Source organism: Orcinus orca, chromosome 18, assembly GCF_937001465.1.
Source record: "Orcinus orca chromosome 18, mOrcOrc1.1, whole genome shotgun sequence".
NCBI classification, from domain to species: domain Eukaryota; kingdom Metazoa; phylum Chordata; class Mammalia; order Artiodactyla; family Delphinidae; genus Orcinus; species Orcinus orca.
Window position 1 is genome coordinate 67,023,377 of NC_064576.1, and position 27,537 is coordinate 67,050,913.

A 27,537-nucleotide genomic window follows, 5' to 3' on the forward strand; every position below is an offset into this window, starting at 1 on the left:
GGTTGGTTCTGCCCCGGGGACACTAGGGGGAGACTCCCTCCTGGATGGACGTGTCTTTAGTCCAGACCATCCAGAATGTCTCCTGACCTTTTATAGTCCCGTGCCAGCACCCCGCCCTTCGGTGTGTGGGGTTCCCTGCCTGGCAGGTTCCTGCATCCGTTGCCAGGTCTGGAGGGAGGGCTCTGAGAAGGCTGTTCTTTCTCTGCTATCAGGGTGGAGCAGCCTCGGGCCCCTTGGGCCAAGCAAAGAGTACTTCTGTTTTGACTCTTCGTTTTCTCACATTTTCCCTTTAAACACAGCCTGTCTTATATCTCCCTTTCTTATTTTCGTTTCTAACCCCCTCTGTTCCTCTTCAATGTAATTTTAAAGTGAAAACACATGGTCGCAAACCAGCGTCTCCCCATTTACTCAGCTGCACCTACTTATTCAATTTAAACTGGAAGGCTAGTTTACAAACTTTCAAAAATAAGTCCTGGGCCAACGTGGAGAACTGTATAAACACAGGTCTAATTTCATTTCTACTTGTTTCTTCTTTTTTTTGTCTCTCTCTTGCAAATGACCTTCCTAGTATAAAAGCCAAAACACATGCATGCACACACACATACACACTTTTTCTTTCTGGAAGTTTCTCCTTGATTTCTAATTCTGTAACAAAATAAACAGGTCTTGAACAGAAATTGAAAGTTTTTAAGAGACAGTTTCCAGCAAACTGTCAATTAACATTAGTGACATCATTCAACACAATATCCAGTTTAAAGGGCTTCAGGACAGAGTGTTTGATTGTTAGAAAAATGACTAACTGAGTAAGTGAATTCTGCTTTTTCTCCATGAAAGACACATACATACTAGTTTGTCTAACTGTTAATCCTAATCCTTTTTCACTTTTGGAAGGAAAGGAAGACAGCTTTGGAAAATAGGGCAAAGGACATAATTTTTGGCAGTAGAGCTGTTCATATTTTGGTACAAGGGAACCAAAATGAGAAAGTTAACCCTGAAAAACTCTGGAAATCGACTCAAGTTGCTTTTTCCTAAAATGACCCATACTGTAGCCATATAAGTTCCTTATTTGACCCTACCCAGTCACATTATTTTGATTGTGAGCACACAGAATGACCAAAAAGTCCTATTGAACTATAATGTATTAGTTTTCTTCCATTTGTAGGGCTTAGGACTATACATTTTCACATATCTTATGTGACCCTCACAAAAACCCTGTTAAGGAACCTGCCCAAGATCACTACAGCAGATAAGCTGTAGACGATTCAAAGCCATGTCTTGTGAAGGCGAAGGCAATGCTTCTTCCTCTCAACTGGGAGGTATATACAAGTCTGGGGTTTTGTCATATGCTTGAATGTCACAAATGACCTTCCATACAGCAATAGTCTTGTTTTGGACTGAATTGTATCTTCCCCAAATTCATATGTTGAAGCCCTAATCCCAATGTGACTGTATTTGGGGACTTTAAGGAGTCATTTAAGGATAAATGAGGTCATAAGGGTGGGCCCTAATCCAGTAGGACTGGTGTCCTTATAGGAATAAGAAGAGATGCCAGAAATCCATCCCCCACCCCCTCCCCCCAGCACGCAGAGAGAAAAGGCCATGTGAGGACACAGCAAGAGGGTGGTTGTCTACAAGCCAGGAAGAAAGAAAACAACCCTAACCCTGATGTTAGACTTCTAGCTTCCAGAAGAAATTAATTAAAAAATTAATTTCTGTTGTTTACGCCCCTCAGTCTGGGGTATTCTGTTATGGCAGCCTGAGCTGATTAATACAGTTCTGTTGGAGACTCCTGCCTGGGGGATACTTCCCTAGTTTTACCTAGTTTTACCCCATCTAGGGAACCGGATGCTTGTCCTTCATGGTGCCATAAATTCCTGTCTGTACAGAGGCCTCTATGACAAAATGTGGAGAATTTCTTGAACTTAAGACTTTAGGTAATTTCTTGAACTTAAGACTTTAGGTAAGAAATGAAAGATTAGATGGCTGGACCCACACTTGGAAATGAAAACCATAGTCACATAACGTAAAAACTACTACTAATAAGGCAGTGGAATTATAAAATTAGCCTCTATTTCTTGCTTGATTTAAAAAATGGGTCGAAACCCTTCACCAGGTGTGACTTAGGGTGTTACTCTGATGAGACATAAGTTCTGCCACCTTCACCCTCGTGTAAGTCCCCCTGCTTTTGTCCCAGTCCAGCCCATATCGCAATGGCAGGTTTGTACGTCAGGATGTTTTTTCATGCATGAGAATTCAGTCCATAGTTGTGTAATTGTTAGGGTTCATTTTCAGAATGCCATCTTATAAACATTATTTCTAAGGAGATTTCCTCCTTGCTGTATTTTCTGCTGAACATTTAAAATTGGCTAGTCATTGTTTCCTTCTCAGTCAGCCGGACGATTCTCTGTTCTGGCCTGTTGATAGTCTGCTCTACCTCACTAGCTCTTCAGCATGAGAGCAGTTCCTGACTGGGGTCCATCAGAAAACAGATCCCCTATTTGAGCCAAAACCCTCCCTGTGTGATGTCATTTCACATCCCTCCAACTGCAGGCATTCAGGGGTGCTTTTATAAGCACTTTCCTTTCCCTGGTCCTAAAAGGACTTCCCTCTGTGTACATGAGTCTCAGTCCTCCAGTTCTTGGTTTGGTAACGACCAGAAACAAAAACAAGTCTGAGCAGGTTGGAGGTAACAACAAATACAACATCCAAGAAGCTTCTCCTGAGTTTACTACATCTAATTTTTTTTTTTTTTTTTTGCCTAAGCATAACTTACAATGTACAACAGATGGTAAAGGGAAACCTAGAGTTTGAGTTTCTTCAGCTAATAAACAAGATGGCATTAGGGGTATAGTGGGCTGTGGTACGTTTTAGTAATGGATGCTGTGGAAGGAGAGATTCCCTGCTGACAATCCTGAAGGCTGACTGATCCAGGACAACTGTCCAGTCTGGGACCTGGTCACTTTCCCCATCTGATCAACTGCCTAAAACTGAACAAAGTCCCAAGAAAAGAAATTTTGTATTTAAACTGTTTACTGGCTCGCTTTCTTTTTCTTTTTTTGGAAACTGGGGATTGGCAAATGACCTTAGAGTAGTAGCATTTTTCATAAAATATAGCTCTCTGGATTCATGACTCAGTTTTGTTTTTTTGGGGCCTGTAGTGACCTCCCTTAGGTTTTTGTCGACTCCAACATTTTTAGATGTTTTGTAGCGGCATGGTTTTTGAATAGTTAAACCTCCATATTGCCAAAAAAGAGTCGAAATGGTTTGCTCTGATTTTTGCCCAAATTTTTACTTCTGTTTACTCCTTCAATTATGTGCCTTTCCTTATAAGCTCAAAATATAATCTTTTACTCAATTTTCTCAAAGGGTTACCCCAATATCCATATGCCAATATCTCACATGCCTTTTCATTTACTTCAATAGCTCCCACTCTAAACCTGTGCCAGTTTTCTCCTTAGAACTTCAGGTCTGGATTTCTCATCACAGTATATAAGGAACAACTGGATCTCATTCCCAGACATGGAGAAGTTCCACACTGCCTTTTACCTTATGTAGACAATCTGAAGAGGATAATGCAACAACTTTGCATTTCTCCTTGGCCTGTCTATGGATCAAACATTAATGCTCTTATAAAATCTGCATTCTACTTACAAAAATCAATGTAAACACTCATGATCCTCTTACTTTGTAGATAGATATTTGAGGTTCTGTGAAATAGGGATTTTCTTTTTCTTTCTATGTCCCTCATTTTCAGTTCATAAATAGATGATCTGGTCTCACATTTAGATGAACTGGTTGGAGCCCCTTTGTCAAATTAAGTAGGAAGATGGTATTCTTCTATTAATTAATTAATTGTGACGGTTTTGATATTGAGGTCCCTCCCGTAAGAAACAGATACTCTCTAAGGAAAACTGGGGCTCCTGGTACCAGTGGAATTGTTCATTTTATCCAGTACTAGTTTGTTCTGCTTCCAGGGTCAGAGCCAGGGGTATGGTTGTAGGTTTCAATGAAGTAGATTTTTTTTTTTTGTAAGAAGAAGAGCGAAACATTTCAGATCTGTCCAACCACGGGGCAAGCTCCCTCGGAAAGCTCTGTGCTTGCCATCCCCCCACAGGACCAGGTAGGAGGCTCCTGTCGGGAGGCCCATGAAGTCCATGCTAGTGACGAGGAGGAAAATGCACTTTCATAACCAGAAAGACAAGGCTTGTTTCCATCTTCATTACAACCTATTAGTGAAATTTAAGAGGAAACCAACAACTCACCACCCAACACAGGCACCTGCAGGCTCCAATATTCATTTCTGAGTCCCTAAAGGAAACCCATATGTTCAGATTTGGGGGACACAGCAGAGACTCTGCTGCCTGAATCCCACGTGCCCTGGGATGCTCCTGAAGTTATGAGGCCGAGTTGGGCACCATGTGGTATCCGCTTTCAGAACTGCTCAACTGAGCCACCTCTTCTGACTGTCTGTGCACCTGCTAAGAGCCACGTGCTTCCTGAGGAGCCCCTGGCTTTGCCTGCACACGCCCTCTGTGAGACCATGACACCCAAGGGGTAGCAATTCCCCAAGAGTGGGAGGTCACTGCCTCTCCTTCCTCACATCCTCTTCTCAGCTAAAACCCCCATCTTTCAGGTCTCAGCTTCCTGTCACCACCTCTTGCAGGCAGCCTACCCCAGTGCCAGCCCTGGACAGGGGTCCCCCTCTGCTCCTTGCACTGTGCCCGCAACTGTACTGAAGTGGTGATCACAAGACCGGCTGGCTTTGGGATTCTGGCTTCCCGTATGCTATTGAAAACAGGGTTGTGGTATTTCTGTTGGTATAATACTGATTTTTCAGAATTCAATCTGAAGTCATATTCATTTATACCTTGATATGCACTTACGTAAAATAGAGACATACTGTCTTTAGGTCTCAAGTTGAACAAACGTGCAGGTGTTTATGTTTAGAAAGTGCTCTGATCACCTCCCCTCTTGGTTTCAAACCCTTCCCAGAAGATCTCCCTTTAATTCCCGTCATTTTAGTTTTTTCATGTCTCCTCAAAGCAGTTTTGGGCTCCAATCTACTTCAATAGGCTACAGAATCACGTAGAATAAGGGTGGGGTGGAAAGACACAGTTAAGCAAACAGGAGAAGGATGTGGTGAGGGGATCAGGAGAGAGAGGATGGTGGGGGGAAGGGAAAGAGAAGGGGGAAAGGGGGAGGGGGAAGGAGAGGAAGGGGAGCAAAGAGGGGGAAGTTCCCGGACCCAGTTCCCAGCCCTTCAGCTGGAGCCAGACACTGCCCTTCTCCCAGAGGGGGTCCCTTCTCTCCCCTCCCCTCTCTACTCCACCCCTGTCTGTTTTCCTTCTGAACTGAAACCAGTTCCTTCGGGCCTGATCTCTCTTGCCCGGGACAATTATATCAGCCTGGACCTTCTTTCCTGATCCTCCTATGTGAAGAAAGCAGCTGAAAGGACTGAGGAGCCTCAGCTGGGCCCTACACCGCTCTTAGCAAGAACAGAGACTGGGGACTAGTTTGGAATATAGTTATTTAACTATAGGTGCAACCGTTTGGATACAGCTTATTTAAAAATAAAATATGAGCATCAACACAGCCTTTTCAGGACCCCACGCTGCAGCACCATGGAATTAGAGACCTGGATTGCCATCTTCCTGCATTCCTCACAACTGTCATGTTTGGGACCGCAGTGGGGAGTGGCCCCTGAGTCTCCCCACCGCACTGTCACTCCTGCTCCGAACCCAGGGCCTTGCACAGAACTTGGCTACTACAGAAAAAGTCAAATAAAAACTGCACTTGCGTGTGCTATAAAACCATTGCTCCTTTGATTCCTCGGTGTCCCACATATAAAGAGGAATTAATTCCAAGTTTATTGTGAGGAAAGCTTTGTGTGTGGCCTTCGACAAGATCACTGGCCTCTCAGGCCCCTTCTGTGAACAATAGGAATGATGATGTCCACCTGATGTGGCTGTTCTGAGGATAAGAAACAGTGCGTTTCAGTCACAAAACAACATGGGCACCCAGTGGGCACTCAACGGGGCTGGTAGCCATCAGTCACTGCAGGTGCTCTGCTTCCCTCTTTTGTTTTTGGCTGGCGCTGCCTGAAACTCCAGAGGAATTTGAAGTTCAATCACAGCAGCTGTGATCATCATTTTGGTTAGCATAGTTGCTTCTCTTCCTACTTCCTACTGTTCTCTATTTTTAAATCCCTGCGTATGGACATGTGCTTTGTGAATGTTATCATTCTCACCCTCGGCCAGTCATTTCAACTACTCCATCTCCGTGAGGACGGCAAAGGTCTCCCATTTTCTCACATAAAACAAAAAGCAAGAATGACAAACCAGCACACAAACAAAACCCTGCAACACCCACGATGCTCTCGGTGAGAACCTGCACTTGCTGAGTGCTCGGGGGTCTCTGGGCCACCCCTGGGCCAGGGGCAGTGCTGCCTCATCTCCTTTCTTCCCGGAACAACCCTTTGCAGGTGACCTGGGCTTCCACTTTCCCTTGGTGCTTAGCCTCTGCGGGGGTGGGGTCTTTCCTTTTGTGCCAGCTCAGCAATGCATTTAAAACAGTGTTTTAGTATTTGATCCAACATCATAGTTGTTCTATTTGGGAAGGGCCTTCAGGGAGCCTGGTCTACCATCCAGTCTGAAATGGAGATGGCTTTCCGGTACCTCTCCCACAAATCACTCTTCTGTTTCAATTATCCAGAACTGGTTTTCTCTGCTTGTAAGTAAGAAACCTGGCTGATGGAGGGGAGGCCCTTCTCCAAGACCCTTGGGGCTTCCCTCTCCTTCTGGTGACCCTGGGAAGGAGGTAAGGGCAGGATTTGCCCATGGGGCCAGGATTTGGGGTACTTATACCCCCTCTACCCAGCCTCTGCTAGGATTTCAGAAAACAATATTTCAAAAACATTTCAGGCGGTAACTTTACTTGATCAAGAAAGACGTGAAAAACGATTATCTACAGTTTCCATAATTTCATTTGAAAGGAAATGTTTAGCCCACATAAAAGACATCATCTCAGAATAAGAATAATTGAGCAATGTTAGCTTTAGGACAAGCTCGATCTCTGGCCTTTGATTTCACTTTAGACCAATGACATCTTCATCCTGGGCCTTCAGATCCCGCTTTCGAAGTGCCGGCCTCATTACGTGGGAGGGCACAGGGCCCACCCCTCCCCTGCCCTACGGCGGGGACAGACCCTGGTTGCCTGCAGCTGATGATACTGGCAGTGCGTGCCCAGGGCCTCCCTCATCCCAGACTCTCCACCCCTGGGTGCTGGGTGGAGGGCAGGGGAGGAGGACCCAGTGGTTAAACAGCACTAGATCCAAACATATGTCTCTACTGGAGGCAGGGGAAGCCACGGGCTCAGCCCCGCCCACAGAGAACACAGGTTCCCTCAAAACCCCCTGCTGCTCCTGGGAGGGTCCCCTGCTCACATTCCCTCCATCCAGTCCTGAGAGTCAGGGAAAGGGCTTGCTGAGCCCGGGCAGAGGGGGTACAAGTGCCCCAAACCCCGGCCCCATCAGCAAGTCCTATTCTCACTTCCTTACTTACTGCCTGTGTGGCCAACCGAGGCAGAGGTCATGACCTATCTGGCCACCAGCAACCTAGTAGGACAGAGGAGTTGAGAGGACCAGATGACCTCTGCAGCCCCTCAACAACACCCTTAAGGGATCCTCCCCTTGGGCCCGTGGCTTGGCACCCCCAGCCCTACCCCCTGCTCTGGGCATGGAGAGCTTGACTCTTCCTGAGGTCACCAGCCTGAGGGGCGCTGGCTCAGACCGTGAAGCCCAGGGCCATTCTGCCTTCAGAATAATCCCCGTGGGAACCTCTTGCCATACAGAGGGGAGGAAAGTCTGTACAGAGGCCTCTGAGCTTCTAACCACAGGTTTTCCTACCAGGGTTTTGGCTCTAATCACCAACAGGGAAAACAGCTCATCATCCAAAAGAATGAACACTCAGAGGAGGCCCTGCTGAGAAGCAGGCTCTCCCAGCCGTGTTGAGCGGCTTCCCGTTTTGTTTCTGTGTGATCGGGAAGGGGCACCACAGAAGAACAGAACTCAAACAAACAAAATCTTTCTGTCTTACTAGGTGCTAACCAGAACTGAAATCCAGATTTATGTCTGCAGGTGGTGGCGGGAAGCTGCTGGCTCTGCCTCTCCCACAGAGAGCATAGATTCCATTCAAAAACACGCGCAGCTGTTCCTGTGAGTTTTGGCCACGTCATCAAAACACTCAACCTGGCACCTGAGGACTTCTCTGTTCGGGGGAATACCTCACAGAGAGGCAGCGCTTTGTGATTTGGAAAAAATGCAGCCTGCACAGGGCTTTCTCTATTGTACATCTGAAGAGCCAAACCTTACAAAGTTTCCATAACCTGCCCAAGGTCACCGAGCAGGGGAGCTAGGGCTCCGACCCAAGTCTTCAAGTCTCAAGCTTACTGTTTTTTTTCCCACATGACCCATGCATTTACTTACTCATTGGTTTATTCATTCATTCAATCAACAGTTTCAAGGGCTTAGCATGTCGGTTTACAGTCCAGTGGAAAAGACAGACACATAAATGACAGTGACAACGCAGTTTTGTGCTAAATGCCTGCAACGCCAAAGGGAAAAACCCTGGCAGTTTTGTTGTCATGTAGTGGAAGGGAGATGTGTGTCGGTGAGCCGTGAGAATACAGGGAGATGGTGCAAAAGGAGGGGTGTGTGCAAGCAACCCCGTGCACTGAGAGATGGGCACCAACTACACAGGGAGGGGGGCTTCGCGGAGGAGGTGATATGGAGTCAAGAAAAAAAAAAAAAAGTGCTCATCGAGACAGGGCAGCCAAGATGGAAGACCTAAAAACCACAGGAGAAAGGGGCAAGCAGAGATGGCGGTCACCGGCTCTGAGCACAGGACTGGCTCAGGGCTGACAAATTCAGAGTGGTTGCAGAAGCCAGTGTGAGGCCAGGCATATTTTTAAGTTTTAAAAGAAAATTTTTTAACTGAAGTGTAACATACACACAGAAAAGGACACAAAACTTCACTGGGCCGCTCAGTGAATGTTCACAAGGTGAACGGACCTGCATAACACACGCAGCTCCTGAGAAGGAGCCCAACATGGCAGAACAGACCTCCAGAGCTCAGGAGCCCCAGCGTGGCCCTCACCAGTCATAACCTCCCATCGAGTAACCACAATTCTGATTTCTGACAGCACATATCAGTTTCACCAGTCTTTGTACTTTACATAACATGGAACGCGTACTCTCTTGCGCTGGTATTTTTAAATCAACATCTATGTTTGATTACTGGGCACAAAGCTGCCAAGAGCATTCTTTTCCATGTCTTGCTGATGGATGGAAGCAGGGGTTTCCCTTGGATCTTTATCTAAACATGAGACCGTGGGGTCACACACAGGCAAGGAATATTCTTAGCTTTACTACCAAATTTGAATTTGTCACATTTTTCTAAGCAGAGATAGGGAGCTAGAGGCAGGGAACTGTATTAATTAAGGATGCTTTGATTTGATCTCAAGCACCAAGAAATACAGCTTTGATCAACTTGGGTCACTAGGGTGACCCAATCACTAGGGTCATCAGAAAGGAGGTGACATGGTGGGACCGGGATGGGTCCAGGAGGTCCCCAGGGGTCGAGTCCCAGTAAAAAAAAAAAAAAGTCACATGACAGGTAGAGGAGGAAAAGTTACCCCCAGAAGATCCACAGCAGATAAACAGGGAAAGGGATGTCAAACAGACGGAAACGAAACGCGCCCTAGACTGTGGAAGGTGACGGCCACCTGCCGAGCGAGCTCTACTGAAGCTTGACTTATGCTGTAAACAACACAATGCAGATACTATTATCCCCATTTTAACTGACGAGAGGACTAAAAAGTCACTTCCAGAGGAGCCCAGCAACGGGACCCTGCCCTTCAGCGGCCTGAAAGGCCCAGAATATGAGGAGAAGCTCTTACCTCAAATCATGTCAGCTCCGCTTCTCCCGACGGGATGAAGGTGGGTAGGGAGCAGAACTTTAAACACTTAAATACCCCTTCTTTTGTAGCCTTGGGCGTTGCTATCATCGGTGAGTCCCTGAACCTTGACGGGAAAGCCCCGCGGCTACGACCGGGTCCCGTAGTTTGGCCGTAAACCTCTTTGCCGCAAATATTTTCGCTGCATAATTAATTGGCCGTAAGGCAATTTTGTCGTAAAAGATAAACTAACTGACCCTTTGGTTTGACATGTATAATACAAAAATCACGACAGATGATGATGATTTGCCCCAAGAGTTGCATTTCTTATTTTGAAACACATTACATTGGAGGAGAAAGAGGCCGAGGGCCTGGAAAGTGCAGAGTTGGACCCACATCTCCCATAGAACTCTGGAACTTCTATCAGCGGACGTGCAACACGTGACAATACGGCAGTGCACACAGCAGTGTAGAAGGCTTTCACTACTCAGTACAAAGCTCAGTGACAAATAGCATCCTAGTATTTAGAAACTGATGGCTGATACATCTTTTAATGAAGGAAGACACTTTATGGGGACTTCCCTGGTGGTGCAGTGGTTGAGAAGCCGCCTGCCGATGCAGGGACACGGGTTCGAGCCCTGGTCCGGGAAGATCCCACATGCCGCGGAGCAACTAAGCCCGTGCACCACATCTACTGATCCTGTGCTCTAGAGCCCGCGAGCCACAGCTGCTGAGCCCACGCACCACAGCTACTGAAGCCTGTGCGCCTAGAGTCCGTGCTCCACAGCGGAGCGGCAGGGGGGGGGCCCACTGCAGTGAGAGGCCCGCACACTGCGGCTAAGAGTGGCCTCGACTCGTGGCAACTAGAGAAGGCCCGCGTGCAGCAACGAAGACCCAACACAGCCAAAAATAAATAAATAAAATAAATTTTTATATAAAAAAAGACACTTTATGGAAAAAGTGCAATGCTGAAGGAGATAAATCAAAAAGCAAAAAAAAAAAAAAAAGTGTAAAATACTATGAATGTAAGACTTGGGAGACAAGTGTTTAGGTAAAACCTCCTAAGTAAAATCAGTTATTTGAGCAGTATTCCCATGAATCTATGCACATTTTAAATGTATTCAACTATTTGTATTTTGCAATAAAGTCCTCTTAATTTTGTTACTCATTGTTCATGTTTCATGATGTCCTTTTTAATGCCCCTCTTATAGTTTTAGTTATTTTATCTTTTACAGCAAAATTGCCTTATGGCCAATTAGTTATGTGGCAAAAATGTTTGGGGCAAAGATGCTTACAGCAAAGAAACTTACGGCAAAAATACCTAGAACTGGCTGTGACAGTAACTGGAGAATGGAGCTCTCTGGAAGGACCACAGTGCAGGGCGGGAGAGGCAACCTGCGGCTTTGGGTGTCAGGGCAGTGGGAAGAGGGAGGACCCCTGAATATTCCTGCCAAATTTGCCCAGGGGTCTGGGCTTCATCTATACATTTGTTAAAGCTACATTTACTGACAATCTACTCTGAATCCAACACTGCCCTAAGGATCCAAGATAAAAGAGTTCACAGTCAAGAAGTTCACAGTCACAAGGCAGGAGAGGCTAGTAAGCTATGACAATACACTGCTCTGCAGTGACAGGGACATGCCAGGTATGAGGAAGTTAACCCAGGGGTCAGGGAAGGCCTCATAGAGGCGGGAACACTTGAGCTGCAACTATGACAATAAGTAGAAGTGTGATGATGTTGTAATTTGCTTTAAAATACCCAGTATAGGCAATGTGATAGTACGTATTAATGTTCTCTGCACGCTAGGGGCCAGTTTCCCTGATCAGAAATTTACACTCCAGATCATTTAAATAGTAGAGTCTCAACATAAAGTCAAGGGCCAGAGCTCCAGCTTCCTTATCCCAAAGGAGACCAGAAGCTTTATTAGTTAGGATAGTGAATGTTAAGACTGACTTTTCAGTGGGGAAATTACTGACTCCTTAACTAGCATCACTGATGAAATTAATGGTATTTCATAGATGTGAATTCAATCTACACTGGCTACAGTATTTTGGAGACTTTTCCTACTGCTCCATAGCCAGGGTATAAGAATCGACCGAGGTCTTTAGCCTGTACTCTTGGGGTGGTACCCAAGGCTTGATTCCTAAATGATTGGGTTGGAGGAGTCTGGTTGCCAATGGCATTACAAGACTAATGGGATCCTGCTTCCAGATGACCAGTGCATCTGCTTCCAGTGTATCTTCCATGTACAATGATTGTCAGATCACCGAAAAAGGCGCTGGACTTCCCAAGCTCACAGAAGACTTCTGTGAATGGTCTCACGCTTGCTTGCTTGCTTGCTAAAACGTGTTTGCTGAAGATGTGTTTCTACAATGTGGCAGAAATTGATCCTGAAAATTGTTTTCATTATAACATAGTGAAGATGTGGGGTTTGGGGACTACCTTCACCTGCCAAAAAGCCTGCGAATGAGCAAATTGGTTTAGGTCAATTTGCAGCAAGGAGTGCCACCAGGTGGTGCAGATAAAGAGGAGTCCTCTGGGCAGGGAACACACTAAGAACCAAGGCACAGGGTAGATCTCAGCCACTGGTAGTACGTGGGTTTGCCTCAGGTGCAGGGTGTCAAAGGGCGGGGTAGATGAGACTGTTTCCCTCCTGGAGGATTTCTGTGCTCTCCTGAGTCTGGGCTTCATCCCTTACATTAATGTTGTCAACAATGTGCCCAGGGGTGACCCACATCAGAATCACCTGGGTGGATGGGGCCCTAGATTCTGCTCATAGAAATAAGCTCCCCAGGTGATTTTTCACCCACCAGAGTTTAGGAACACAAGGAAGCCATGGCAGGGTGCTGGGCAGTGGGATGACTGGGCTGGTGGTGTATTCAGACCCTCAGGCAGCAGTCTCATGGAGTACGGTGGGAGGGTTCTGATGTGAGGCCCAGAATCTGGTCAAGAGGTCTTGGTGACAGTCCAGGCAATGGTTCTGGAAGTGGGCCAGTCGGTTTAAAGAGGCCTTGAGGTAATGACCAGCCTGAGGAGTGATGGATGGGCTGTGAGAAGGGCTGGGTTGAGGGAGCCAGCCGGGCTGAGGATGACTGACAGACGTCTGGTTTGGGGCCAGGATGGAGAGTGACAGTAGCAAGGCTTTCTCAGGCTACTATATGGTTGTGTCCTTTTTGCCCCGAGAATGCAGATGGAAGCTTACCTGTGGTTCTGTTGCTCCCTGGGCCTGTCCGGAGCCCCCCTCAGCCTGGCTCCTGTTACCTGCCTGCTCTGGTCAGCAGCTCCTCTACTCCCACCTGCGTCGTGCCTGGTCAACGATAAATTCTAGAAAGCGTAGTTCAAATGAAAATAGCACGATTTGCTAACTTTCATGTAATGGGCTGTTACACCCTTCACCTGCATTTAGTTTCTTTTAAATGAAACAAAAATAACCCCAAAAGTGGACTGTGCAGAAGAAATAACAAGAGCTGTTTCCCTCTGGTCACTGGTGCCCCAAATCCCTGCCAGATGGTCAAGCAGAGAAGCTCATGTTTCAGCAAATTACAGAACCTCATTAGGACTCTATTTCATGTTCTTAGATGCTCTAGGCCTTTATATGAGGTGACGTTGATTTCTTAAACTTGTATGACAACATAATGAATGCACATAAGTGAAGTGTCCAATGAAATGTGAAAAAATCGGTGAATTCTTTGCATATTTTATTTGTCTTTTTTTGATTTCCAACTCACACACATCTGGCATATTTTACATCTTTGCAATAAAACATGGTTACAATAGCTTAAGGAATTTATATATCCAAAATATTTCACCATGATCTCAAGATGAAATGAACTTGTCTTCCAGATGTTCATTATCCTCCCAATTCTAAGCTACAAACTCAAGATATTGCTTACAGCCTGGTGATGAATAAATTAATCATTACGCCGATTCCCCAGAATTTCAGAATCTCATAAATACAAACAACAATGAAGAAGGAATTCAGTGCTAAAACTTACTAGTACAAGGTGGATAACAAATAAGTAATCACATCAATAAATAATGATATGTTTCTGGTGCAAAGTGCCAATACAAAGAACCCATTATCTTGTTTTTATCTTTTTAAATAAATGACTGCAAGTGAGTGTAAATTCTGAGAAAATTACATTCCTGTAACATGCCTCATAGCCCTACCGACACAATATGTACATATCTATGACGATACAGTCACCAAATATACAAAGAAGAAACATGAATAAAGTGTATATACCCCTGGGTGTATAACTTGATCAGTACAATGTATGGAAAATCATTTGATAGCCATCATTGTATATCATAAAAGATGAAGTGCCTTAGGCTAAGAATGTGGCTTTAGGTGAAAATTTCACAAGAACCTAAAAGAATAACGCCAGTTATTGTTATAATAAAGTCTGACTTATTATTAAAGAAACTAAGCTATTCAAGAACCAAAGAGAGAGAGAGGGTGGGGGGGAAAAAAACAGCAAAAAAGTTAGCATCAGATTCTCCTCCCCTAATGTACACACGCTAAGCCAGCAGGATGATTCTGGAAGAGTTGTCCAGGAGTTGGGAAGTCATTACTATGGAACTAAATGGTCGGGACTCCTATTTATACAATAAAACCAGGACCTCATCCCTAAGCCCCCTTTCTGCTGTGTCTTCAAATTATGAAGGTTAGGGCTGAATTTTCTTTGTATCAAGTACCAAAATGGCAAATAATGGCTTAGTATTCAAATGCTTTATGAGCAAATTTCACTTAGAAGGGATGAATTTAGATTTAAAAGTGTAAAACTATGTATTTTGGTGAAAATGTCAAAAATTACTGATTGAGCCCAAATTCAATCCTTTCATACAAGCTGTGTCCTTGCACAGATCTTACTATTTCCTAGTGTCAATGCACCTGTCCCATCAAGACTTCAGGATTAAAGAACATGCAAGTTGTAACTCCACAATAAAATTAAGAAATGTTTTGTTCTTTATACAAGGTTTTACTTTTACAAAAGTATCCCTTTAAATAAGATGCATCTGATGTACAAAGTATCAAACGTGTTTTTTTTTTTTTTTTTCTCAGCTTGAAAAGAGGCTGGAAATGGGATGCAGGTTAGGTTCAAAGCTTAAACTTTGTAACAACTGGACACAAGGTTCCTCAGAATTGTCAAAAGTCTCTTGTGACACGTCCTACTACCTTTTCTCAATAAACGACAAGATATGAAATAATTACCAAAACATCTCCTAATTCATATAATTTACATGATATAAGCTTGCTTGGTAGCAGCTGGTGTTCAGTAGTGAAAAAACACACAAAGTAAAATGGCTGCTGACTACAATGTACAGCTATTGCTGGGTGTGATGGAATGTACAAACGGAGGTCGATGTAGACGAGTTTTTTTCCACCAGAGATATTGCCTTTCCATGCAGCACTTGTGCTCTCAGCTTTAACTTGGCTTTTGGCTCTCCATTTGTCTTCAGTATCTGTTCTGATGCTCATAATGCCACCGATTAAAATCTATATTAAAAGCTACAATGCTACCAGAAGCCATGCCAGTGATCAGAGTCCTGGAAAAGCAGAGGCAGTAGTTAAGAGAGACACAAAATCACTGATGTGGTGCTACTTTACGCTAAACAATAGCACGATCTCAAAGTTCACCAGGTTTTACTCTTGCGTGCCCTCAGGTAGGATTAAAATTTATTCTTGGTTCTCCTAGGAGAAGCTGAATCAATTCTGAAAACACCTGGACTGCCAGACCACATGTTGATTAACTTTAGATCAGACAACTCATCAGATAAACACTTTCTGAGTAGGCATCCTCACTGTATGTTTATCTCTCAATTTGTAACTTATGTGCATATGCTACTGCTCCAACATATCAAGGACATCATAAAACAACAATAATAATTGAAATTGAGGATGAGATTGAAAAAGAAACAGAAACAGTATCTTTCCTTGCTCCTCCTGGGAGACCACTAAGACGACTACAGCCTTGCCTATGCTCTCTCATCTACTCTCTCCCCCATACCGAGTGAAGGATAAAGATCTTACCAAACCTTTCCTGCCCTCTGCACCCCTTGAGAAGAGCTAATCACTTCCTTCTTCTGTTCCTCTGCTCCTGCTTCCCTCACAAACATTTATTATGATTATTTGAGCTCTTTGGGGTCAGTGATCTTGTTTTGTATCCTCAGGACTGTGCACAGTGTTTAATCTACGATGGTGGCAGCAAGTGTTTGCAACATGAATACATGAATGAATAAGAATATCCGGGAGAATATTTAAACTACTTAAGAACACAAATCATTTCAAATACTTTAGAAACACCCATGTATATAAAATAATTACATGGTAAACCATTCCCATTTATGAATACGGACTACAGCATTTTGGAACACTTTTGGAACACTCTAATAATAATCTGCTTAAATTTTCTTTAAAACAGGTTGGGCTGCAGATCAAATACCCCTTCCCCAAACTAACTTAAATTCCATTGCTTTTCTTGATGACTTCAGTACCGTTTTACTATAGTGTGAAGATGCTTTGTTAAATTTACCATATAAGCCTTAACATTCATACTGTTTTAAAACCAATACTCTTATAAAGAATATACACATAGTTGAAATAAGTCGGTTAATAAGCTTTTCTTATTTCTGTTAAATATATAGCAAAAAATGAGAAATTACCATATTAAGATTATAGTTTTAATTTATTTTTTAAATTTAGAAATTTAGACTTTATATTCCAATTATTCTTTTCACTTTATAATAAACCCAAAGGCAAACTTTAGGAAATAACAAAATTTTGTTGCAAATTGAGGAACAGGAGAAAATCATATTACTTTGTTAACATTCCTGTCAATTCTTTCCAAGAAAAGATTATAGTGTCTTAGGGAAATACATAAAATACCACAAAATAACACAAATGGCAGATATGTGAATAAGAAAATGAGGGGGGGGGGGCGGTGCTGGAGATTGTTTCAAGTAACGAGTGCCTCATATTTTTAAAACAGAGGCCAGCTGTAGTCTGTACGTTGCATTTGGCTGCATTTAGCTAGATGTATGCCTCAAGCCGAGACTCTGCTAAAAAATATGTGTTTCTTTCACATAATGTAAGCCAGGCAGGCCTGTCTGAGACCAGGTACGGATGTGAGAACAGAGAAGCTGGTGGGGATAATTCTACATTTTGGGCAGTGTCTAGATGCGCCTGTTTTTCTTCAGACCCATTTCTTTCTTTTGCCCCCCCTTATTCTCTTCCTCTGTTTCCTTCTTACCAGAATCCTTTCTTACAATACTTACTCCTCTCCTCAATTTACCCTCCTCTGCACTAGTCTTTCTTCCATCTGCATGCTGGAATCTTCTTCACAGCAGGTTTCACCCTTGGTAAAATGTTAAGAACTTTCAATGACAGTTCTTGAGCGATTACATTTCTCCCCAACATGGCTCACCTCTGGTCATGGGATAAGTCCATTGCTCTAATGCCAGCATCACATCCGGGGTAAATGTACAGCTGCTTGAAGTCACAGGCCTGCCAAACCTCCACCACGCCATTGTCCCCTCCGGTCACCAGGTTCTGGCCATCGCTACTCAGGAGAATGGCCTTTGGACAAGGGAGAAAAGCAACCATTTCTCTCAGTGTTTCCCAAAAGATCAGTGGGCACTACTGGAAGGCACTTAATACAAGTCCCTTGTCATTATTTTCTACTTTTAGCCACTTGTCCAAGTTTTCTAAAGTCCAATCCATAGACTTTCCAATGTGGAATTCATCAAAGTTCTTACATAAACAAAGCATCTTATTAAAACCAATTTAGGTTACAAAATAACAGAAGTCCCAAAGAGAATATTATCAGTCTAATCCAGAAAGAACTTGAGAATTAAGTAACATGATGTTTTGTTAAGTTCTGAATACTAGCTATATCAAGACTTTTAGAACAAATGGCAGAAGCATATTTAAAAGCTGTTTTTAATAATGATAAACCAGCAATTATAATTCATTTGTGAGTGATGGGCAATTTGGTATGTAATTTTGGTCTAGGGTTCAGAAGATAAGATTCTTTGACAATAAACTCATTTTTAACGTCAGGGGAGTGCAACGCAGGAACAACTGTTTGTAAGAGGAGATTAGGAAAAAATCTCCTTAAGGGTCTAACCTCTAATCAAACTACAGCCATCACCTCCAAAGTCTAATTCACTGAGTTAGCTACTTGGGATTAAATGAGCTTTGGGTTTGTTCAAAGCATCAATCAACATGAATTCATATGCTTTTACAAACCAACACACATTTACCTGGATACCAGAGAAATTCTATTATGAGTCATTTAATGTAAAATAGTCAATCTTTAACCTCTTGGCTAGGTCCCCAGTTAGCACGGAACATGCAGATTTACCCGTGTTGAATCGTTGATCTCCATTTGAGCCAAAAGTTTCCCATTGATGCTGAAATTGCTGAATCGCCCTCGTTCATAGTAGATGATACAGTGGCCTTCACTGGAGACAGAGATCAAGCGTGGGAACAAGCAGTTTTCTGGTCCTTCAAGGGCTCTTAGCAAATCTCCAGTGATTGTGTGGACGAGGCAAGGGCCCTCTGCAGAGCGGGGAACAGAAAGGCCAGAGTCATTGGTGACGACCAGTCACGTATTAGCTCCCACACACCTGCAAACCGTACCTGAATAATACACTCAGATTTGTTGAAAGAAGGTAGAAAAGAAAAGAAAAGAACTATGGTGGCAAGAGCAAAGCACTGATGTTAGATTTCAACAGAACAAGTACACAGAACTGTTACATAACACACATGTGTCTTCCAAACTTTTTATCTAGGTCAGTAGTTGCTCTTTTCCTTCATGAGATAATATTCATTAAAAAAGGATACAGTTCATACATTACATGAGAATAAAAGACTGTATGTCAAAGTTTTCTCTTAATATGTGTTTAGAACTTTTTCTTTAGAAAGTTCAGGAGAATTATCAAAACAATCACTAATTTTCTTTAGTATCATCAAAATTTTAATTGTACCACATAAATACAATACTATCAAATAATAAGTTTTACCATTCTATAGTCTATACATAAAATGTAAAAGGCAAAATTAAGAAAAGGAATCCAGTAATTCAGACTGTAGGAACACTTTTTTCTTTTTTAAATAAATGAAGAGTGAGGCGAGAATGTAAAAGTAGTATGGGGAGTGACTTATTTTTTCTCAGGTAGAAATTTTAAGATAAAACATTCAGTAGTCAAGTTCAGACAAATAATTGGTTAATGTAGTTTGGTATTACCTGTCCCCCAGAACCCCCAGAAAAACTGCATAAAACCATGCACGAATTACATTCTTATGTTTCAAACAATTGATTTCAGTAGATACATATTTTACAAGTGACATTATAAGGCTATACCTAAATGTTTTCCTGATTACTAAAGTAATAGACGTGCATTCCAGAAAATACAAAGAGTTAGAGAAAAAAAATAGCAATCACTTCTAGCAATAGAATAGCAATCAACCATCATCTACAGAAAATTAATGTTTCTCCCTATGCATATTGTGTCTCTTGCTTTCCTTCCCTTTCCTTTTTTCTTTTTTTTTTGCTTTACAGAACAGAATGATATTACATGTTATTTCTAAGACAGACATTAAAAGACATTTAGTGAAAATATCCTATGTGTCCCTCACGGGGTTATTTATTCTTAAATAGGAAAACGCAGTCTCCCAGCCTTCAGACATTATACCCATTATCTCTAAAGCGGCCAGAATAAGCTCCTATAAACCAAACCTGATCACCTCATCGCCTTGCTGACGCCAATGGCTCCCCACTACACTCAAAACAGAATACTTGTGCCGCGGGGGCCCCTCACCTCTTCAGCTTTTGTCTCCTTACGTCCGTGGTGTCCTCACCACACTTGGCCCCTTTGGTTTTCTTTCAGTTTCTCCTAAGCATTAGGCTCCTTACTGCCCCGGAGCCTCCCGTGGAGAATTGGTATCTCAGCCAGAATTAGAATCCAAGTTTCCTGACTTTTCCCGAAACAGTACTTTTTCCACAAAAAGTCAAAAGAACTAAGTCATCGTATTTCCTTTCCCATCTACCACTACACAGTCCCCAGCCTTGAGAAGAAAATGACTTGTGGAGGGGGTTGGATCCAAGGCTGTGTCTGATGAGCAGCCTGAGCCCCCCATGGACCCCACCATCACGGATATCTTCCCCTTGTCTTTCATTTCTTTTATTTCTTATTTTTTTTACTATATTTTTATTTTTGGCTGGGTTGGGTCTTCGTTGCTGCACGCGGGCTTTCCCTAGTTGCGGCAAGCAGGGGCTACTCTTTGTTGCCATGTGAGGGCTTCTCATTGCGGTGGCTTCTCTTGTTGTGGAGCATGGGCTCTAGGCGTGCGTGCTTCAGTAGTTGTGGCACATGGGCTCAGTAGTTGTGGTTTGTGGGCTCTAGAGTGCAGGCTCAGTAGTTGTGACACACGGGCTTAGTTGCTCCGTGGCATGTGGGATCTTCCTGGACTAGGGATCGAACCTGTGTCCCCTATACTGGCAGGTGGATTCTTAACCACGGCACCACCAGGGAAGTCCCCTCCCCTTGTCTTTTTTTTTTTTTTTTTTGCGGTACGCGGGCCTCTCACTGTTGTGGCCTCTCCCGTTGCGGAGCACAGGCTCCGGACGCACATGCTCAGTGGCCATGGCTCACGGGCCCAGCCGCTCCGCGGCATGTGGGATCTTCCCGGACCGGGGCACGAACCCGTGTCCCCTGCTTCGGCAGGTGGATTCTTAACCGTGGTGCCACCAGGGAAGTCCCCTCCCCTTGTCTTTTAAATGTTATCTGTAATGACTGCATATATGGGTGTGCTGCAGTTTAATTTATCAGTGTTCTGGCTAGAATGCTGGTGAACACAAAGTACTACATAATATTTTATATCTATTTTATATTAGTACTAGTAAGTATTAATAATAAAACTAAGCAGCTACAAAAAACCTAGGGATTACATTTGTCTATGGAGAGCCTCCTAAAGGAAATAAATCATAAATCATGGTTAACTTGTGAAAATCGTATAGTGTTTAAAGACCGAAAATGAAAGAAATGTCTTCTGACCTTTAGCACCACTGATAACAAGTCCAAGTTCGGCACAGACAGAAACACAGACAACTTCATGGTCATGGCCCGTGAGGACAGCTCTTGGTGCAGGATAGTCACCTGTAAAGGAACAGCAGCGGTGAGTCACTACAGACCAATGGCGGGAATGAAGAGCTATGCCATTAAATTGAACGTTAAAAATAGCAATCATTGTTTAGTAAGGGCATTTATTAGCTGTGTGACCATGAGCCAGTTACTTAACCTCTCTGACCCCCTTTCTCATATCTTAGAGAATATTGTGCCTTTTTAAAGAGCTCCGTGTTTTTCTCTTCTGTTCATTCTGCTTCACCTGGTCGTTGAGTCTGTGATCTTGCCCTTATGGTGCCTGAGACCCCGCATGCTGGCCTGTTTTCCTCTGTGCGCTCATGTTCTGGACGGGGTTGAACCACCGCTTCCTCATCTTGTCTCTCAGAAAAACATCCTATGCTTTGGTCTCGGCGATGCTGCTCTTTCTGAGACCTGCCCCCCGGGTTGCAATCCCCCAGCCCCCACTGTAGAGGGGCAGTGGGGGAAGTGAATGTCAAAGGGATGGCACTTGTGCCCACCTCCTGGGCAGCCCCTCCCTTGATTCTGATGTGATGCCACGGCCCTGAGTAGCTGGACTGGTGCTCCGATTCCCTGCCCCACAGTGGCAGGAGGAAAGGCATCAATAGATCGTGGAAAATTCTGGGAAGACGGCGCATAACTAAAACGCCCTACCCAGCAAGGCACCCAACACTCTTCCCCTCTGCCAATATCTCCTCCTTCAGACCCACCGGTCTTCTGTCTCTCCAGGAACTGCTCACAGTTTTCTGTGAGTTTCCTCAGATCCATCATGTGAGCCCCCACTTCGCTTTTGAGGCATTTCTTACTTAGATGGAGTATGGGAGGGAGAGCTGAAAGCCCACGTTAGTTTGTGATTTTATTCTAAATTTATGTATCTTGCTATAATGTGTTTGAGTATTGGCAGAGTATCCTCTTAGACTTGTCAGCAGTCCTAGATTTGTCCGAAACATATTTATATAATTTATAAACTTATGCTTCACAGATGCCCTGAGTTCCCTGACAAAATGAAGATTAATTATTGATAAGATTTTATGTGTAATATCATCCTTAATTTTTCTAAGTGATTATTTTATCTTGGAGAGACTGATGAATTAAAAATCCTGCAATTATGTGTTTAATACAATTTATATAGAGTTTTCTAAACCTTTCCCTTATATGCTACAGAAAAAGTAAAAAGCAATCTAGTTCTACTGCAGGGAATTTTAAAAATGTATAAAAATATTAAAAATTTTCCTTATGTATGTAATATATTTTATATTAGAAAATAAAGTTTTTCAAAGGTTTACCTCTGATTTAGAAAGCTTAAAATGTTCTATTTTTCATTACAATTTCCCCAGATCATTTGAATAAACTGTGAAACTTAACTATTAGGGGATTTTGTAGGGCCCCTGAAAGCACTGTTTCCCTCTTTCAACTATAGAAAAGTAAATAAAATGTTATTCAGGGGTTTTGAGCTGGAGAACCTGCAGCAGGGGGAAAGCGTATTTCCTATATTTCATTTCATTGTCAGGGACAGATGTCACACACCCCAACAATCATTCAAAATCCTAGGAATATTCTGTCACTGTCACATCACAATTGATGGATGTAGCTACGGGTTAAAGGGCCCTGCGCAGAGGGAGGTGCAGGTGAGACCTCTCCTCTAAGGACCATAGCACCACTGCCCTCCTTCCCTAGTCATTTCCTCAGGAGAAGAGCTTTCTGGGTGATGGAATTACTATGAATGATGAACAAACACGTCCAATTTTGAGATTCCTTATAGGCAAGCATTTGGAAACTCCAAATATAAAAGTCTTATAGTAAACAGATTCCACCTCATTGTTATCACAAGATATTTCAATATTCTCAAAATGGATGATGAAAAAAAGTGCAAAGGTGTTAGATGCTGCTATCCACAGAGAACTGACAAGGAGAGCATTGTCAGTGTGATAGTCTGTGGCTTTCAGAGAAAAGATCAAAGTAAAGATTGCTTATGGTTCTTATTATTTTCAACCTCATTTATGGGACTACTAATATGCAGGGGAAGCTTTGGTCCTTCTGAATTGGAGCTAAACAAAAACAGCAGAGTTTTTCTGTGAACCTCAGTGCAGTTCTGGGGGAGTCGGAAAATGAACCTCTTGATGATGTATGACATTCAGGTTTTATCTGCGACCTTTGCTGAGTCACTGAAGAATCACTGTAGAAGGTATTTTCATTCACATTTATACTATATAAAAATGATGGATTTTTGACTTGAAATCCCAGAACAAAAGATTTCAAAGGGTGCAGCAGTTTCATCACTACTCTGATTTCAAGGTTTATTTTGAAAAAATTATGTTAGACATTTGCTGGGGTAGCTGAGAAAAACTTAGTTTGTGAGGAATTCCTGTTGAGGTACTGTGTCTTCAGCCACCTGAGGGCTGCTGCAGCGGTTTCTGGCCCAAGCACCAGAAACACCTGGGCCTGCATTTTCCACAGGTCACAAGGTAATCCACATAAAAACATTCCGTGGGTTGGAAAACGTCCCATGATGTGGTTTCATTTTATTACACAATCACAGAGTACTTGATGAAAAATAGAAGATCGATACAAACCTATTTATTCACTGACTCTAAGTTGTTCTTTCTCTTCTTCAGAGAGGACGCTGACCACATTTTCCCCTGAGCCCTGCTGTTTCAGGGCAGATCTCTTCCCTTGAGGTCCTGAACCTGGATCTAGGCCACAGTACCTTACTGTCCTACCATCTCCTTCCCCAATCAATAGTATAATCCACCTGCCTTTCCCAAGGAGGTACAGGTTTCTGCATGATGCCCAGAGAGCCCGCTGGTATAGATCCGAGGCTCCCTGATCACGAGAACATATTAGTCACTCTTGTTTTTTATATTGCTTCTGACCCAGGACAAAGACCCTTGCAGCCTTGGTTCCGTAAAGGGGAAGGAAAAGCAGAAACTGAGTGGCAAGCAGCCCCCTTCTTAGTCAGGAACCCTATAGTGTCTCCCAACGTTGGGCTGAGGGAATGGGAGGGCTGAGAGGTCTCCTGCAGAATGGGCCCCGTGTTAGGGATGCTACATTATAGACATTATCTTTTGGGCCTCAGAAAGCTCTACGAGGTAAGAATTATTACACATGTAGCTATGCTTCCTCTCAAAGTTAACGAGAAGAGGTTTAACATTTACTAAACCCTAGTTAAGATTCCTTGCTCTGAGAAGTGAGACAAACTCATCATATATATATATATATATATATATATATATATACACACACATATATATATAATATTATATACATAAAATATCTTCAGGCTATTCTTTGTTCACGCTTTCTTCATCCCCTCTAACACCACTGGTCAGTGGTGGCTGTGGAGCTGGGCACCAGGATGGTTGTTTTAAAAGAAGGCTGGATGCAGACAAAGCGAGGGACGTGATTTGGCAGATGTTTAGTGACAGGTTGGGGCTGGCGGGAGGGTCAGTGTCCAGAGTTGAAGCGAACACAATGGGAGCCCAGGGAAGGGATGTGTGCACAGCTGGAGTCTCCTTTTCAATGGGCTTCTTGTTTCATAGTTTGTATAATTCTCAAACGTGAGCTGAAGACTTGTTTTTCAAAAGTGAAATAGAAAAAGCATGAAAACAATGTCATACATATTACTCAATGCATATTTGTAGATTTGATTTGAAAAGAGGAACAGTAAATTCTCTTGCAAAGTTTCCTGTGGTTATGATATGATTTTAAAAATGTCAACAAACTCTCTATCAGGCATGTTATATCTGGTATAAACATTAAAACCACACACTTTACAAGCCGACTGGATTTGGAGCCGAGGTCCCAATGTATTATAAGTGTCTGCTGAAGAGACAATGTTGACTTGCCCCTCTTGTGACTATCTCGTTGGAAGCTACAGCACGTAATGAGAAATGTCAAGTCCCAAGATCAATGAAATTTGGGGCTCTAGGGATTCAACAGGAATAGCATTGATCCTTTTAAAGAACACCAGTCAGAGACGGGCTGTAATATATTGCAAAGAAGGGCTCAGGAGGATAAAGAGCCAAGTCCAAGATACCTACCTGACAACAAATTCAATCAGCTTTTAGCACAGATTGCCTGCTCTGCTCTCCTTCTTTTCATGCGATAGCCTGCTTCCAATTAAAGTGCGCAAATTAATTTTTATCACTTCCAAATTAGTTTCAGAATTTGTGTAAAAGTCTGTTTCAGATGAAAGCATCTGTCCCTCACATCTCTGCAATTCTGTTATTTAGTCAGGGACCTAGTTTACATCTACAAGAAAACTGTCTACGTTCACAGTCACAAGTTTGAAAGAGTAGCAATGAATATTAGCATTAAATATATTAATAAAACTACTATAATTCAACTGGAACCTCTGCCAGGTAGACTCTGCTTGTTTCTTTTATGGTCTAAAACTCTATAATAATCTGCTTACACATTTTCATTGTCTTTGCGGCAAATTCATTAAAACTATAAAGATAATTAGAAAAAGATTTATTTATGAGATGTCCAAGTTAGTCACAGCAATATATGTGACACACAATGAAACCATTAACTCTTTCAAACCTACCTAAAAAAATTCACAAACGTTACTTATTTTTTCTCTGTGGCACTAACAGAGCTAGCCATTAAAAAATAAGGATGACAATACAAAAGAAACATACATATATTAAAGCACCTGAGTTTACCCTGAGGAAGTTTTAGTGATGTGCACATAGGGTGAGTAAATGAATCCTATTACGTTATGGTGTTGTGCTGGATAAATATGATTCAGCCTCTGACACACAAAGCAAATTCAATGTCCACACCAAGACCAAGTCCTGAATTCTAACAGCTACTGGGATATTACGTTTCATGCTAGGACTTCCCCCTTCAAGTTGAGGTTAATATATACAGCCCTTGAAACCTAAGGGCGTTGTGTCACACATTTTAATATGAATTTAGACATAACTAGCTTTTCGGTCTTGTGTAGCAATGCATTATGAGACAGAAAGAACATATAGCCCGATTCTCTGACCTGTGAATTGGTAGCTAGAATAAAATAAAACAGGAAAAAAAAACCCCAAAACCCTTTCCCTTCATTTTGTGAGTTTTCTGACTGCAAGGACTACATCTGTGTCAACACCCATGGCCGATCCCTGATGTGGCAGTCAATTCAGTGTGTGCTCTGACTGCCTTTGCAAAAACTGAACTGACCAAAATATATGGTCTCTCTAGGCATGCCTACATGAGCTGCTAGGTTGGCTGGTTTCACAGACTGAGTCACAAATCAGTCAAGTTAATCAAATACTAAATATGACTAATTATTATTTTTTACTGTGTTTTACTATTATGATTTTTACTATCCGTATGGCAAAAAGCTGAAACCAGTTTTTACATAATCATCAATTTGTGCCCAAGATGTAATGTTAAGCATTTTGTAGATACAAATACTTATGACACTAAATATTATCTGATAGCAATTCAAGACTCATGTAATACTCAGTATATTCAGTACTTCCAAGCAGGACAGGCAGTTTCGTGGTCATAATATAGGCTTTTTTTTTTTTTTTTTTTGCGGTACGCGGGCCTCTCCCATTGCGGAGCACAGGCTCTGGACGTGCAGGCCCAGCGGCCATGGCTCACGGTCCTAGCCGCTCCGCGGCATGTGGGATCTTCCCGGAACGGGGCACGAACCCGTGTCCCCTGCATCGGCAGGCAGACTCTCAACCACTGCGCCACCAGGGAAGCCCATAATATAGGCTTTTGTAAACCCCAGAAAGTCAGAATTTGACTACCCAGCACTCCCACCTGCTAAGGTAGTACCAGCACACAGCAGGCATTTAATACATGCTTGCTGCTTGACTAATACTTGAGCTACTCATCCTGTTTAATCTAAAAGAGCATATTTCTCCCTTTATGTTAAGGATAATGGATCAAATGGAACCACATTACATATGCCCACATTAAATGCCTAGGAAAGTCTTGGCAGGGTGGGTTTTATGGAAGTCCTTAAGGTTCATAATGATGACAACAGTTTTTAATCAAAAAATAAATCCCCCTAAATGGAGGCAATACTGTATGGATAATATTATGCAATAATGTCTTAGGGATAATCTTGTCTTTATTTAAAACTTAAAATTCTACATTTTAACAAATCCAGTATTCACAGTTTTGTTCTTAAGGATTAACATAAACATTTCTATTTACATAGCTCCTGTTGAAAGGAACTTTAAACACTCTAAATATTATTACATTTAACTTTCCTTGCTAAGTGATGGAACAAAGACACAATCAACTGTTAACCATCATTTGGTTGAAAAGATCATTAGAAAATAAAGTAGTTAACAGATAATTGCTATAATTTAACATTTTTCTTTAAAATTCCTTTTTTTTTTTTTGCGGTACGCGGGCCTCTCACTGCTGTGGCCTCTCCCGTTGCGGAGCACAGGCTCTGGACGCGCAGGCTCAGCGGCCAT

General features: G+C 42.8%; 1 protein-coding gene across 5 annotated transcripts in view; it reads right to left on the reverse strand.

Annotated features, from left to right (window-relative positions):
* Positions 1 to 13,633: 13,633 nt before the first annotated feature.
* The window catches only part of NBEA (neurobeachin), a 629,334-nt gene continuing 615,430 nt past the window's right edge, over positions 13,634 to 27,537 (reverse strand). For all 5 annotated transcript variants that reach the window (XM_049701354.1, XM_033410053.2, XM_049701353.1 and 2 more), the window contains 4 exons: positions 21,014 to 21,115; positions 18,319 to 18,515; positions 17,380 to 17,531; positions 13,634 to 15,502 (listed from right to left, as the gene is read on the reverse strand). In XM_049701354.1, the coding sequence (XP_049557311.1) occupies positions 15,412 to 15,502; positions 17,380 to 17,531; positions 18,319 to 18,515; positions 21,014 to 21,115 (542 nt within the window). In that variant the 3' untranslated portion in view covers positions 13,634 to 15,411. The remainder of the gene's footprint in view (positions 15,503 to 17,379; positions 17,532 to 18,318; positions 18,516 to 21,013; positions 21,116 to 27,537) is intronic.